This window comes from Mizuhopecten yessoensis, unplaced genomic scaffold (assembly GCF_002113885.1).
Source record: "Mizuhopecten yessoensis strain PY_sf001 unplaced genomic scaffold, ASM211388v2 scaffold11171, whole genome shotgun sequence".
NCBI classification, from domain to species: Eukaryota; Metazoa; Mollusca; class Bivalvia; order Pectinida; family Pectinidae; genus Mizuhopecten; species Mizuhopecten yessoensis.
The window spans coordinates 950,794-966,625 of record NW_018408915.1 but is presented as its reverse complement, the minus strand read 5'-3'; the positions used below and the strand labels follow the sequence as shown (position 1 = coordinate 966,625).

The 15,832-nt window shown below is 35.1% G+C and overlaps 1 protein-coding gene across 1 annotated transcript; it reads left to right on the top strand.

Annotated features, from left to right (window-relative positions):
• Positions 1-490: 490 nt before the first annotated feature.
• Positions 491-12,509, top strand: LOC110467343 (E3 ubiquitin-protein ligase CHIP-like). The gene is made up of 7 exons (XM_021524457.1): positions 491-673; positions 3,023-3,221; positions 3,947-4,112; positions 4,640-4,715; positions 5,542-5,598; positions 8,129-8,245; positions 8,773-12,509. The coding sequence occupies exons 1-7, from the start codon at positions 584-586 to the stop codon at positions 8,896-8,898; spliced, it is 831 nt and encodes a 276-aa protein (XP_021380132.1). The 5' UTR covers positions 491-583; the 3' UTR covers positions 8,899-12,509.
• The last annotated feature ends 3,323 nt before the right edge of the window (positions 12,510-15,832 follow it).

The window sequence follows — 15,832 nt, the reverse complement described above, 5'->3', positions numbered from 1 at the left end:
GGGTGGGGGGTGGGGGGTGGGGGTGTCCTGTAGCCCAAAAAACCCCTCTGGATCCGCCACTGCTATATATAACAACATTCGGATCGACATACACTAGTGTATGTGATACATGATGTTTGTAATTGGATATCACGGCTGACGAAAAAACCGATATTAATATATATGAAATCTGCGTGGTAACCACAATGGTAATGTCGGCTCTTTCCGCCATTGAAATCTTTCGTTTTGATTGGTTAGTTTTTAACAATCCAGGTTATAAACGATATATATACAATGTATATAAGATATTTATTATGCAAATATTATAAATTATTATAGAGCAGGGTTTTATAAGCACAATACTAGACTACTTTGTTTTTGTTTCTTTTCCGAATGTATCCTTTAAAATGTATCTTTCAAAGAAAGCTTTCTTTCAAAAATAAATGTTTCCGGATAATTGATACCGTTGTTCGTTTAACAAATTAGATAATATACCAAATTCACGGTCAAACACATGCTTAACCATGAAACGGGAATGACAAGAAGGTTCTTGGTTCATTATTAGCTGTTATTTACCTGTTTACCTTATGAGGATGTGATCACAATGAGTGCCGTGGAATTAAAAGATCAAGGCAACAAATATTTTGCTTCTCGAAATTACGACAGTGCCGCATCATGTTACACAAAAGCCATTGTAAGTAAAAGAAACTGAAAGTAAATACTGACTGGCCACTCCATGGTCACATGTTAGTCGCCATACTCTTCAAAAGCTTCCTCGTTATAAAACGGAATGAACTATATATTGCTATCTAAGTCCGTGGTTATACGTACATGTTGTACCTTACCTATACAGAAATTGATAAAAGTTTGCACATATCATTCATTAAAATAGCTTGTAACCACATTAAGTCAACCTTAGCTTCAATTATATTACATGTACACTAGTCAAATAATAACAAAAACACTAGAACCCCAAGGTCCAGTACGTAGATATGGGACGGAGTTATGCACCAATAGTGATTATTGGATAATAGACCAAAAATTAATTGCAAACTCTTAAAATAGTCATTTCAATTAATATGAGTTTTCATGTTTCATAACATGATTATGAAAAATCCAGTTCAGCTCACAACCTTTTCTCCTGTTTTTATTATTCACTCAATGAGTGGGGTATATTATACAATTATGGACTTTTGTGCTGGTGAATATGATGTGATATGAACCTGAAAGAGTGATATTGACTGAGGCGAAGCCGAGGTCAATATCACTCTTTCATCTTCATATCACATCATATTTACCAGGACAAAAGCCCATAATTGTTTTATTATATGCTTCAACAATCAAATCAAACAAAACAAAACTAAAGGTTTTTATTTTTGTACGCGAGCCTCCGTGTAAAATTTATCCAGGTTTGAATACAACAGTTCATCATTGTAGCTTTCGAAGGGATCATCTAAGTTCTTTTTCTTAGGATAAGCATGGAGGACATGCACTGCGTGTTCAATGGCCTTTTTTTTACGTTAACAGCATCTTTATCCTCGAATAAGTTTGGTAATTTTCCTAACGGAGAAGAAACGTTCGCCAGCAGCCATCTTCTAATTGTCATCCGACAGATCGCGTTCCGATCTAACTGCGCATGCGCTGCGACAGGTTCCAGGGAATTTCCATATAAGCTATATATAGAAAACGATATTCACCGGATAACCAGTCTACATGAGTTTTTGAGGACTGGTCACATGTATAGGATTCGACCAATGTGATTGCAAGAAATGTTCATGCATATAATAAATATATATATTAACCACTTTTTCAGTGCATCTCTCCATGTGTGATTCCTTTGTACAGGATATATATATAAATATATCTCGAAGAAATTTGACTTTGAGAAAAACTTGGACGAATTCTGGAAAGATCTTGAGTTTAAATAATATCATACAGTGTCTTATATATAGGTTTATTTTATGTTTACCACAATGTATTTCAAATTATATAGATGTTGATATAGATCGAGGCAGCAATGCCTGCGACCACTGATGTCCTATTAAAGAACCCCTTAACACAATTTGACATTTAGTTCATATTTACACCATGGTATTGAAATATTGCTTTCTTCACCAAATTAAAATTTGGTGGTCACATCAGTTTAGGTTAAATGGTTTAAGCTAGTCACGGTCAACAATTGAAGTTGACCACTTTTGAAGATAAAAGCTTGTGTACAAGGTATATTCCTGTTCTCACAAATTAAACCCCTCAACAAATTCAGTATAAATATCTACCTCACACAGGTACATGTATAATAATAACACTGAGTTATACACCTGATTTTATTTTGGTGGTCATTCGTCAAGGTTAAAAGCGAAAGAACACCAGCGAAGTGTTCATCAGAAGTGAAAAACTTGTGTACAAAATATATCTCATGAAGCTCTGAACAAGGTTAATTTATATTTACACCATAGCTTGGTCCATGGTTGTATCAAATTTTACGCCTGACTAGGTTTTGATGGTCATGTTCAATGTAAATTAAAAGGTCATGGGCAAAGATTAAACTTGACCACATTTGAAGCAAAAAAACTTGTAACAGATAGCGTTTATATTCAGCTCATATATATATAGTAACAAAGAATTCTGCCAGTACTACTCCTGATTAGATTTTTGTTGTCATCAGTCAAGGTTAAAGGGTCAAAGGTCACAAGCAAAGCAGTGTGAGAGGGAAGGTGTGTGTGTCTCCACTCTCTTTGTTTATTTCTTTTCAAGAAAAACCCTTTCAGCCTCTTGACTGATGAAAAAAAAAGATAATAAGTTAAATTATTATGTAAAATAACCTTTTTTTTAAGAGATTGAAATGATCAGTTTAGTGGGTGGTATTATTCATATGAACACGATCAACATTCCAGATTATTACCATGATATAAGAGTGGTTTACCATATCGGGGTTGAGCCTTTCTGTGTTACCCTACTGGTTTATGCTGTTCAATGCTGCGACACTAAACAGAAAATATGCAACTGTTACTAATTTTTGAATGTGTTGTGTTTGATTTTTCAGATCAAAAGCCCGAACACACCCACATTTTATACAAACAGATCGTTATGTTATTTGAAACTCAAAAACTGGGAGGCAGCCATACAAGATTGCAAAAAGGCTCTGGATCACGACAGGGCGTCTGTAAAAGGACATTTCTTCATGGGTCAAGCACTGGTGGAGATCGGTCTCTATGATGAAGCAGCAACAAGTCTAAACAGAGGTACTGTGTACTAACAAAATCTGAAAATCATTAAAGTGTTGATATTAATTACAAATTGTGTCCATGTACCTTTTTGTGTCGCCTGCTAAGTGAGGCAACATATATAGGTATTACTTTTTCGGCGGTGTCGGTTGCGTTTCAAAAAAGGTTTTCCGTAATTTGAGTTCCCTTGGGTTGTTTGAACTCAAACTTGGTTCACATATTGTATACCAATATACCTCGAACATATTCACATTTTGGAAGTTTACGTGCATTTTGGTGGAGTTATGCCCCTTTTATTGCCAAATAAGGACATTGTGTAGTAAATGCAAGAACTTTTTTTATTTTTTTAATCAGTTCCTTTCAAATAGTGTACGGTAATGTAATCAGTTCCTTTCAAATTGTGTAGCAATAATGTTCAACAATGTTCAACATATATTACAGGTTTTTCTATCGAATTTCAACTTTCCGCGTTTTGGCATATATGTTTACGCGATAATTATAACTCAAGCCGAAACACTTCTTACTAAACTCGGTGAGCAGGCGACACATCCACTCTCGTGGAATTCTTGTTAAGGTAAAGAGTAACATTGAGTTAAAATATGTTACATGTAATTACAGAATGAAATAGTTGTTCCTTATTCTTTTGCCAGAAGATGTGATCCATATAAAATAACATCCTGCAACATATTTACAGAATTTACACCTGTTTGATTTTTTTTTTTTTTTAAATTGTCCATTTTTAGCACATGACCTTGCAAAAGAACAGAAATTGAACTTTGGAGATGAAATCACTGGTGCCTTACGGTTGGCAAAGAGGAAACGATGGAGTCTGATAGAAAATAAACGCATACAGGAAGAAATTGAACTTCAGACATATCTAAATCGTTTAGTAAAGGAAGAAAGTGAAAGGTACTGTCTCCTATTAATTAGAAATCATTTTAGAAATATTCAGCATATATGTAGCTGTTTTATTGTTTAATTCTTAAAGAGGGCGAGATAATGTTTGAAATTGTCTAAAAATATCCAACATTTTTGAACCCTAATATAAGTTGTGTCTTCTGCCCTGATGTACATAATAATGTTGAATATATCTATTCTGCCATTTCAAAATAGCAGTTAGTGTGCATATGCCGATTGTGGGTTTTTTATGGTCTGTTGCCCTATAATCACTGGTACCCTTGTTGACCAATGAAAAACATCGTCACATGGCCGATATGGTAGAAGTATACACAATACATGTATATGTTTTATGATTAATAATAACAAACTAGAATTGGATGTTCTAGTGAAAATTTAAAACACTTCAAGCACATTGTATAACTTACGATTAACATATTCCTAGCTGGTATTGGAGACAGTATTGATATCTATTTTAGGTATGAAGATAAATTAACTTGGTTCTGTTGCATTCATTAATTGCTTTCTTTACATTTCAGACAGAGGGATTCAATATTGCAGAGTACAGGGGATGAAAATAAGGATGAGAATTTGGCCAACATAGACGATGAGCAAGTAAGTCATGTTTGGTAAATTAAATCTGTTTATCCCCTACTGCAACCTGGGACAGAGGATATATGATAAGGCCCTCCATTTTGACCTTTGACCTTAGTTAAAATTGCATTGCATGAAGGATAAAAATATGTCACTATATATGTATTACTTCATAATTTTATAGGGATACTAAAGTTGTCATAAGGATGGGCCACTGACACAGTAGATAGTATCAACGGAGCAGATAACATATTATTTATTGTACAGATAACATGTTATTTATTGTAAAGATTACATATTATTTATTGTACAGATTACATATTATTTATTGTAAAGATTACATATTATTTATTGTACAGATTACATATTTATTGTACAGATAACATGTTATTTAATGTACAGATAACATATTATTTATTGTACAGATAACATGATATTATTGTACAGATTACATATTATTTATTGTAAAGATTACATATTATTTATTGTACAGATTACATATTATTTATTGTAAAGATTACATATTATTTATTGTACAGATTACATATTATTTATTGTACAGATTACATATTATTTATTTTACAGATAACATATTATTTATTGTACAGATAACATTATTAATTGTACAGATTACATATTATTTATTGTACAGATAACATAGTATTCATTGTACAGATTACATAATATTTATTGTACAGATTACATATTATTTATTGTACAGATGACATATTATTTATTGTACAGATAACATATTATTTATTGTACAGATTGCATACTATTTATTGTACAGATTACATATTATATATTGTACATGTTAAACAGGTTATTTTGCCTTTCTATTTTGCAGGAAAAGCGACTGAAAGATATTAACGATTTATTTGCACAGCTAGATGTACGTAGAAAGGTAAGCATGCCCAGCTAGTTACATGCTGAGAAAGATATCTATGTGAATGTGTTTGTATGAAGCTATGGCAGTGTCATATGTATATATGATACATTATGTAAATCAGAAAAACATTCAAAGTCCTTGTGATGGTTAAATATGAAAAACAAATGACAAGAGTTTCTTATTACCTCCCTAGCGCTTTCAACTCTTTAGAAAGTTCCCCTGATGAACCTCTATAGAGTTGAAAGCGCTAGGGAGGTACTAAGAAACTCTTGTCATTTATTTTTAGCTCACCTGGCCCGAAGGGCCAGGTGAGCTTATCCCATGGTGCAGCGTCCGTCGTCTGTCGTCCGGCGTCCGTCAACTTTTTCCTTTAAAATGCTACTTGTCCTGAATGGCTCAGAGGATTTTGACCAAATTTGGTCAGGAGCATCATTGGCCAAAGGGTTCTCAGTTTTGTATAAATGGAGGGTATAACCCCCCTGGGGGCAGAGGGGTGGGGCCAAATAGGGGGAAAATAGGTAAATCTTTAAAAATCTTCTTCTTCTCAACCAATAGAAGGATTTTGACCAAATTTGTCCTAGAGCATCTTTGGACAAAGGAGACTCAAGTTTGTATAAACGGAGGGTGTGGCCTCTTTGGGGGCAGAGGGGCGGGGCCAAATAGGGGAAGTAGAGGATTTTTTCTCTCCTACTATACAAGTGAAGGGATTTAAACCAAATGCAGTCTGAAGCTTGGTCAGGAGCATCATTGGCCAAAGGGTTCTCAGTTTTGTATAAACGGACGGTATAGCCCCCCCTCGGGGCAGAGGGGCGGGGCTAAATAAGGGGAAAAAAGGTAAATCTTTAAAAATGTTCTTCTTCTCAACCAATTGAAGGATTTTGACCAAATTTGTCCTAGAGCATCTTTGGACAAAGAAGACTCAAGTTTGTATAAACGGAGGGTGTGGCCCCTCTGGGGGCGGAGGGGCGGGGCCCAATAGGGGAAATAGAGGATTTTTTTTCTCCTGCTATACAAGTGAAGGGATTTTAACCAAATGCAGTCTGAAGCATGATTAGGGACAAAAGAATCAATTTTGTATAAACTGAGGTGTGTGGGCCTCCTTCTAAGGGCAGATGGGTGGGGCCCATTAGGGGAAATAGAGGAAAACATCAAATATCCTTCTCCTTTTGTACCGATGAAGGGATTTTGACCAAATTTGGTCTGGAGCATCATTGGCCAAAGGGTTCTCAGTTTTGTATGAACGGAGGGTATGGTCCCCCTGGGGGCAGAGGGACGGGGCCAAATAGGGGAAAATAGGTAAATCTTTAAAAATCTTCTCCTCAACCAATTGAAGGATTTTGACCAAATTTGTCCTAGAGCATCTTTGGACAAAGGAGACTCAAGTTTGTATAAACGGAGGGTGTGGGCCTTCTGGCGGCATAGGAGCGGGGCCCAATAGGGGAAATAGAGGATTTTTTTTCTCCTACTATACAAGTGAAGGGATTTAAACCAAATGCAGTCTGAAGCATGCTTAGGGAGAAAAGAATCAATTTTGTTTAAACTGAGGTGTGTGGATTCCCCTTCTTTGGGGCAGATTAGTGGGGCCCATTAGGGGAAATAGAGGAAAACATTAAAGATCCTTCTCCTTCTGTACCGTTGAAGGGATTTTAACCTAACCAAACTTGTTTTAGAGAATCTTTGGGCAAAGGGAATTGAATATTTATAAATGGAAGATGCAACTTTGTTACTTGTACTCCTTTGATAAACCTGAATGGTACTCAGCAGGTTTTAAATTGAAAAATAAAATACCAGGTGAGATATTAAGGCCCCTGGGCCTCTTGTTTAATAATGATGTCCTTACTTTGTAGTTCTTGGTCAAACATAGTATAATGAAAATATCCTAAGAATTAACACTGTGAAACCTTACATGTATAATTCAATGTCAATACAACTGTTACTTACAAAGTAGTTTTTAAGACACAGTTATTTGAGTTCTGGAATCATGCTCTTCCTGTGGCACTCACACTCATTTTGATCATGAGCACCCAATATCATAGCTGTCAACTATCCCTCGTTATGAGGGAGACAGCCTCATTTTGACCAAAATTTAACAATTTCCCTCACACCTCCCTCATTCAAGTCCAAACTCACACAAACTAAAAATCTACATCCTGTGGTCAAATGATCTCTTGTTTACTGCAGGGTGTGTGTAAGGATCATAACAGGTGTGTCTGAATCAACTAAATGCATCTTTGAGGTTTTTTTGATGCAGAGAAAGGTAGAGATTAATTGAGCAAAGCAGTTTCAGTCGTGTTTCACGCACTTTCTCCCTCAATAGAATTGTGGAATGAGGGAGATCTCCCTCATTGGAGGTTTCAGAGGCTGACACCTATGCAAGATATTGTCTCTTGGTACATGTACTTGAAATGGGACCTATCCACAACATTTCAAAAATGATATTCAGGAATTGTCAGAAAAAAATCCTACAAAAAAATCCTAAGTTAAATCTGAATAATGATTTAAGACAGTGTTTGTTAATTAACAGGTTATTATGTATTGTTTTCAGACCAGAGATGTACCCGATTACCTCTGTGGAAAAATAAGTTTTGAGCTGATGCGCAACCCTGTGATAACTCCTAGTGGCATTACCTACGACAAAAAGGACATTGTGGAACATTTACAGGTTGGCCTCTTCTTCTTTTCTTCTTCTTCAGTATTTCTATGTAAAACTGTGTTGTATACATGTACAGTATTTATTATTGGGAGGAGGGGTTGGTTATATACACAGTGTATGTGTAATAACATCACATAAATCGTTAATATGTAAAGTGTGACATCACCAATTACGCATGATGTCACACCGACCAATCTGTCACACAGTCATCGCAGTAGCAGAAGTGGTAATGTTTTCTGTCTACCTATTCAAATATGAATATAATTGTTCAATGTATTGATTATACTCATCATAATAATTTCAACATCATTCCCATTCCATCTGAATTGGTTGCAAAACTTAGGACCAATGGACAATGAAATAGCAGTCGTTTAATTTCTACCGAAGTGCAATAGATACAGGTGGGCCTCATACTGGGTGTGGTACTGGATTTATATTGAAAATTGGATTTTATGCTAAATTCTTGTTGCTCTTCATCATTTATTGTTATATAATTTGTATTTAATCAAAATGTCTGTTTTGGATGACATTCACAGAGAGTTGGCCATTTTGACCCGGTCACCCGAGCAGACTTGAAGCAGGAACAACTCATTCCAAACCTGGCCATGAAGGAGGTCTTGGACATCTACCTGGAGGAAAATCCTTGGGCTGAAGACTTCTAACAATTACCTTCTCACCTCTGATATATAACGTAATTAATCAAAAATAATAGGACTATGACGTCTGTTGATATGAGAGTTACTTTTTTTATTGTATTATGTATCTGACGACAATTTTCAAACAAGAAAAACAAGGTGTTGTTTTTCTTAAAAAACGAAAATTTTACGCATTGGAATCATGATAATGCATCCGTCTTCATCTCCAGCAAATTTTTTTGGATTACTGGGAAATTTATTTTTATGTGAAAAGTCCAATCCATTATATTTGTCCTGTAAGACACTGGTTGGATAATGGGACAACCAGATTATTGGTGGCTTGTTTAACAAAGCTTGACTGTAAACTGAAATGTAAGGCTGATGGATAATCTGAAAACAAGAAAAAAACACGTTATCTAATAATGTACATAATTAAAATGTTTAAATACTGTCACTTTATGCTGACAGACCTTTGGACCTCTATAGGGAAGTTTGACATTTTGTCTCTTGACCTGATCTAGAAGTCATTTGTCTAGGAGGGTTTGGCTTTGACAGAAACATCTGAAAAACAAGAAAAAATTGTTAATTAATATTTTACATAATTGAAATGATGAACAAGTGTTGCATCATGTTGCATTGTGCTAACTAACAGACCTGGGAACCTCTGTAGGGAAGCTTGACATTTTGTATCCAGAAGACATTATTGTCTCGGAGGCTGTGTCTTGGACAGAATTGCAGGGATTGAACATCAAACAATTTGGTTTCCTAACATTACAGCTGTTTCATCTTATTGATTTTCATTTTACTGGACTTTTAATTGATTTTTGTGGCAAATTTTGACTGCAGCCTTAACTCACCGTTATCAACGTCATACGATTAGTCTATGACATCTAAATAATTATTTTACTACTGCTTAGGTTTAGAGATCAAGTGTAAAATATTTATTTATCACTTACAGATGGAAAGCATTTTATTTATTTTTGTCCTGATTTTCTGTCGGGTTAGGTAGCTGAAGGCTATTCGGATTTGAAATTCTCCATGCTGTATCTGATTTAAATATACAGCAAATATTCTGTGAGAAAGAACTGAGAGGTTTTACTTCTATTTCTAAGATATTTTCGAAAATCAGTGGTCTGATATAATACATAGCAATTATAAACTGAAAACATTTGTATCTTGGCATTGTGCCAACATTTTGATAAACAGGAATATGCTTAAAATACGTTAATTTTGTGATTACTTATTATAATATTATATTACTAGCAATGCATTTCCTCGATACTTCTTCATATTTTATATTGCAAATTGTTTTTTGCTTTGTAATTTTAATTGTTTTATAAGCTGTCTGCTTGTCAGTAAGAATGACTTTACGAGTTTGGCTAATTGTCTAATGCACTTAGAAGGCCTTTTGTTAGACTAGCAGCATTTGTATGAAAGTAAATGACTGGTCTCGCATGAAGACCTAGGATGCTGGATCTCCCCAAATTGTGAGGATGTTTTTAAAACTGGGATTGAAAGTCCAAGGAATACGAAGCTTCGCAATTTATTTTGGAACATTTGTACCGTAATACTGGGATTCGAAGTTCAAGGAATTCGGAGCTCTCCAAACTTGAGGATGTTTTTAAAACCAGGATCTGTTAATTGTGATTGCAAAAGTGTGAAGAAGAGGGTGATGAGTTGATGGTTTTTGTTATATGGACAAATTTTTAAAACTGGTTACGAGATATGCAGGTGTGAATTGCCAGTTAGGGGTCGTATTATTCACTTAAGGTCAGCCGTTGTGATCGTACATATTGTGTTTTGTCAACTAATATCATGGTGAGGGGTGCATTTTTATATGCCATATAATGTTTACGTTTTTGTTGTTGTACAGCCTCTAAATAAATCTGCCTTCAATTTGTTTGGTGTGAAAGCACGTAACACGGAGAATTGATACACGTGATCGTTTTCTAATCGGAAACTGTTTGGGTCATAATCTGTCGTACTATAATAACTATCATGGTAATTGGGAATCAACATGTCGTGACATCAGATTTAAACTTCAGATTTAATTCTTTGTTGTTTTGAATGTAAATATAAAGAATGAAATGAATATTGTCGAGAATTGTTTTCATGGTATGAACCCCATTCCAATTTGCTTAATTGTAAACTCTCAAAGATGCACTATACATCATGTTGGATATTTTTGTAAGCAAATTGCTTTGATATCCATTAAAATGGTGAAGAATATAAATTTCAAATCTGGAATGTTTTTAAATCCAAGGATTATTCGTTTTAAATCTGTTTTATAAGTCTAGCACTTGAGTTTTGAACGTGAGTTTCTGCTTTTGACAGTGTTAGAGTACACATTTAGAGATATTTTAGAAATCAATAAGGGGTTTAAAACTTAAGTAGTGAAATGGAAAACAAATTGAAATTATTATAATTTTTTCTTTGGTCTGACAAATGTAAGATCCGACTTTTACAGCTCCATGGCTGGCTACCATTGTCAATAGTTTTAACAGTGGATAGAGAAAAGGGGAATTTTATGTATCACTATTTTAATTAAAACTTCAATAAAATGCCCCTTGTATATGATTAATTTGCCACCTTGCTTATGGCAAACAGATTTCTCCTTTTTTTTTAACAAGTTGCGTAAGTTTATACTTCTCCCTTTATAATGCCAAAATTTCTTTTGGATAAATGGTGGCATTATAACAAATTGTTACTGTAATGTCGGGTGGGTGCTATTAAATATGGTTCACCTGTTGTCAGTATAATATGACCGGGTGGAATGCTGTGCTGGGTGCCTTCGGCACAGGATTCCAGTGAGATAGCACTATAAAGTCGGCATCAGATCCGCGCTATCACAAGGAAGCAACCACACCTACATACCTCGTCTCCTGCAAACACACATGAAAGCACGCATGCACTTCACAGATGGAGGCACGTCCCTAAATGACCTTAGCTGTTAATAGGACGTTAAACAAAATTAAACAAAACCAATCAGTTAAAAAATTAATAAGGGAGACAACTCTCAACTCAAAATCAAATACAATACGTTTTTCTGTAAATATGTAGAAAAGATCTTATTCATCAACTCACAGAATGTCCTGTCCATTTGTGCTTCAAATAACTCTTGTCAAGAACAATATATTGATTGTATTTAAGAGACCACCAATAGCTGTTCACAGATATGACATCACAAAAATGTGTTAAAAAATACCAAATGTCCCACAATATGTTGTGGTATTACTGTTCAATTGTTGCAGGTTTCGTTTTAGTATGCAGAAATGTGGTGTATAGGTTTTTGTCATTAATTTTCACCCAGATGCTAATGTCGCTTAACTCCTAATGCATATGACTGGGACAGACCTACAGTTGCATCATTCTTTCTTCCTGATGCAACAGCATAAACAAAATTTGTGTCTGATTATAGAGGGCGATTTCAATGAAATTTGCTGTGATTGTTTATAAGGTAACAAACTTATTTGTAGCGAAAGTATAAAGAGAAACAATGCATTCTTTATCTCTCCTTTTTTGTCTTGGGTGGTCCCGTTCGTTTGAGAGTTTTTTATCTGTTGTATGAAAGTTGTGTGTAACAATTTTTGTAATATTAAATATTGACTGGTAAAATAAAATGCTAAATTAACTAAATTGAATTTTGTTCTCATTTTCAGCACGACAAAACATTCCATATTTTTTTGCGTAATCATCAAACAGATAGTTAATTCCTGAAAGGATCATTCTTAACCACATTTGGTCAAATTTGATTTGGATTGATCATTCTTTGCCAGCAAGGAGCAAATTTGGTCTATATTGCAGACCTGTTATTGATGCTATTTGCAAACACATATCTCACATATTATTACATCAACTGGCCCTTCGGGTCATGTGAGCTATGTCGTACTGGGGCGTCTGTCTCTGTTGTCCGTCCGTCAACTTTTTTTTTAAACGACTTCTTCTGAAGAACTGGATGACCTAAGGTCATGATATTTGACCAGTAGGTACCTCGGATGAAGTTTCCTCATTAAAATGATCTAATTCTACTTTCAAGGTCACTGGGGTCAAATTTGTTAAAACCTTCAAACAACAATATCCTTAGAACCATTTGGACTAGAGTCATGATACTTGGGTATGTTATGTAGACCAGCAGAGCGTACATTTTAATCATTTACAGTAAAAATGTCAAAGGTCAACTTTAAGATCAAGTTGGGTGTCAAAGGTCAACTTTGGTTAAAAGCTTTAACAATCTTCTTCTCAAGTTCCATAATGCCCAGGGTCATGATATTTGGCCAGTAGGTACCTGGGATGAAATTTGCTACAAAGTGTCCTCATTAAAATGACCTTGACCTACTTTCAAGGTCACTGGGGTTAAATATGTTGAAAACTTCAAACAACAATATCCTATGAACCATTTGAACTAGATTCATGATACTTTGGTATGTTATGTAGAACAGCAGTGCTAATGTTTTTCTCTATTACAGTAATGAGGTCAAAGGTCAACTTTAATGCTAGTCGGGGGTCAAATGTCAAGCTTTAACAATCTTCTTCTCAAGTTCAATAATGCCCAGGGTCATGAAATTTGGCCAGTAGGTACTTGGGATTGAGTGCTGTAAAGTTCCTCACTAAAATGACCTAGACCTACTTCCATGGTCACAGGGGTCAAATATGTCAAATATGTCAAAAACTTAAAACAACAATATCCTAAGAACCATTTGGACTAGAGTCATGATACTTCGGTATGTTATGTAGACCAGCAGAGAATATTTTTATCATTTACAGTAATAAGTTAAAAAAAGGTCAACTCTAAGTGCTAGTCAGGGGTCAAATGTCAACTGGGTTAAAAGCTTAAACAATCTTCTTCTCAAATTCCATTAGGCCCAGGGTCATGCTATTTGGCCAGTAGGTACCTGGGATGGAATGGTTTAAATTGTTCTCATTAAAATTATTTTGACCAACTTTCAAGGTCACTGGGGTCAAAATATTAAAACCTTCAAACAACAATATCCTAAGAACCATTTGGACTAGTCATGATACTTGGGTAGGTTATGTATACCAGTAGTGTGAAATTTTTTCTCAATTACAGTAATGAGGTCAAAGTTCAACTTTAAATGCTAGCCAGGGGTCAAATGTCAACATGGGTTAGAAGCTTTAGCAATCTTCTTCACAAGTTCCATAAGGCCCAGGGTCATGAAATTTGGCTAGTAGGTACTTGGGATGGAGTGCTGTAAAGTTCCTCACTAAAATGACCAAGACCTACTTCCATAAGGCCCAGGGTCATGCTATTTGGCCAGTAGGTACCTGGGATGGAATGCTTTAAATTGTTCTCATTAAAATTATTTTGACCAACTTTCAAGGTCACTGGGGTCAAAATATTAAAACCTTCAAACAACAATATCCTAAGAACCATTTGGACTAGAGTCATGATACTTCGGTATGTTATGTAGACCAGCAGAGAATATTTTTATCATTTACAGTAATAAGTTAAAAAAAGGTCAACTCTAAGTGCTAGTCAGGGGTCAAATGTCAACTGGGTTAAAAGCTTTAACAATCTTCTTCTCTACTTCCATAAGGCCCAGGGTCATGCTATTTGGCCAGTAGGTACCTGGGATGGAATGCTTTAAATTGTTCTCATTAAAATTATTTTGACCAACTTTCAAGGTCACTGGGGTCAAAATATTAAAACCCTCAAACAACAATATCCTAAGAACCATTTGGACTAGTCATGATACTTGGGTATGTTATGTAGACCAGTAGTGCGAATATTTTTCTCAATTACAGTAATGAGGTCAAAGTTCAACTTTAAATGCTAGCCAGGGGTTAGAAGCTTTAACAATCTTCTTCACAAGCTCCATAAGGCCCAGGGTCATGATATTTAGTCAGTAGGTACCTGGGTTGCAGTGCTATAAAATTTCCTCATTAAAATGATCTGAATCTACTTTCAAGGTCACTGGGGTCAAATATGTTGAAAACTTCAAACAACAATATCCTTCAGAACCATTTGGATTAAAGTCATAATACTTGGGTATGTAATGTCGACCAGCAGTACAAATCTTTTTCTCAAATACAGTAAAAATGTCAAAGGTCAACTTTAAAGTGTAGGTCGAGGGTCAAAGGTCAACATGGGTTGAAGACTGTAACAATCCTTTTTTCAAGTTCCATAAGGCCCAGGGTCATGATATTTGGCCAGTAGGTACCTGGGATGAAATTTGCTATAACGTTTCCTTATTAAAATGACCTTGACTTATTTTCGAGGTCACATGGGTCAAATATATTTGAAACTTCAAACAACAATATCCTAAAACCGTTTGGACTAGAGTTGATACTTGGGTATGTTATGTAGACCAGCTGTGTGAATTGTTTTTATTACAGTAATGAGGTCAAAGGTCAACTTTAAGTGCAAGTTGGGAGTCAAAGATCAATGTGGGTTTTAAAATTAAAATTTCAAATTACAAACAACAATATCTTCAGAAGCGTTTAAGAGATGTATTATATATAATTTTTAAGTCATGTCTCGTAAGTCAGTATGGCTGGGCATATTTTGCATGTGTATTTTTTTATTATGTAAGTGATGTGTTATGTAACATAGGTGTGACACTTAAATAAAATATTTAATTATTATTATTATGTAAAAATGTCTTGTGTTCTAGTAACCAGATTTGGTCTTAAGTTAACTAGATGTCAGTTTCATGTAACAAAAGAAATGCATCTACCTTCCAAGTATCATGTCTCCATGCCTCTGAGTTCTTAGAAGTCGTTTGAAATTATTGACAAAGTTGACCTCTGTGACTTTGAAAATAGGTCAAGGTCTTCTTTTTTTGTGTTGAAAACTTTGTTGCATGCTTTTTTGTTCTTCAGAACAAGTCATTTAAAGGAAAAGTGTATGACAGATGGCCAGACAGACTGATGAGTGACAGACACTGCACAATAGCATAAGCTCACCAGTCCTTTGGAAAAAATATACAGAAATAACAGGAGG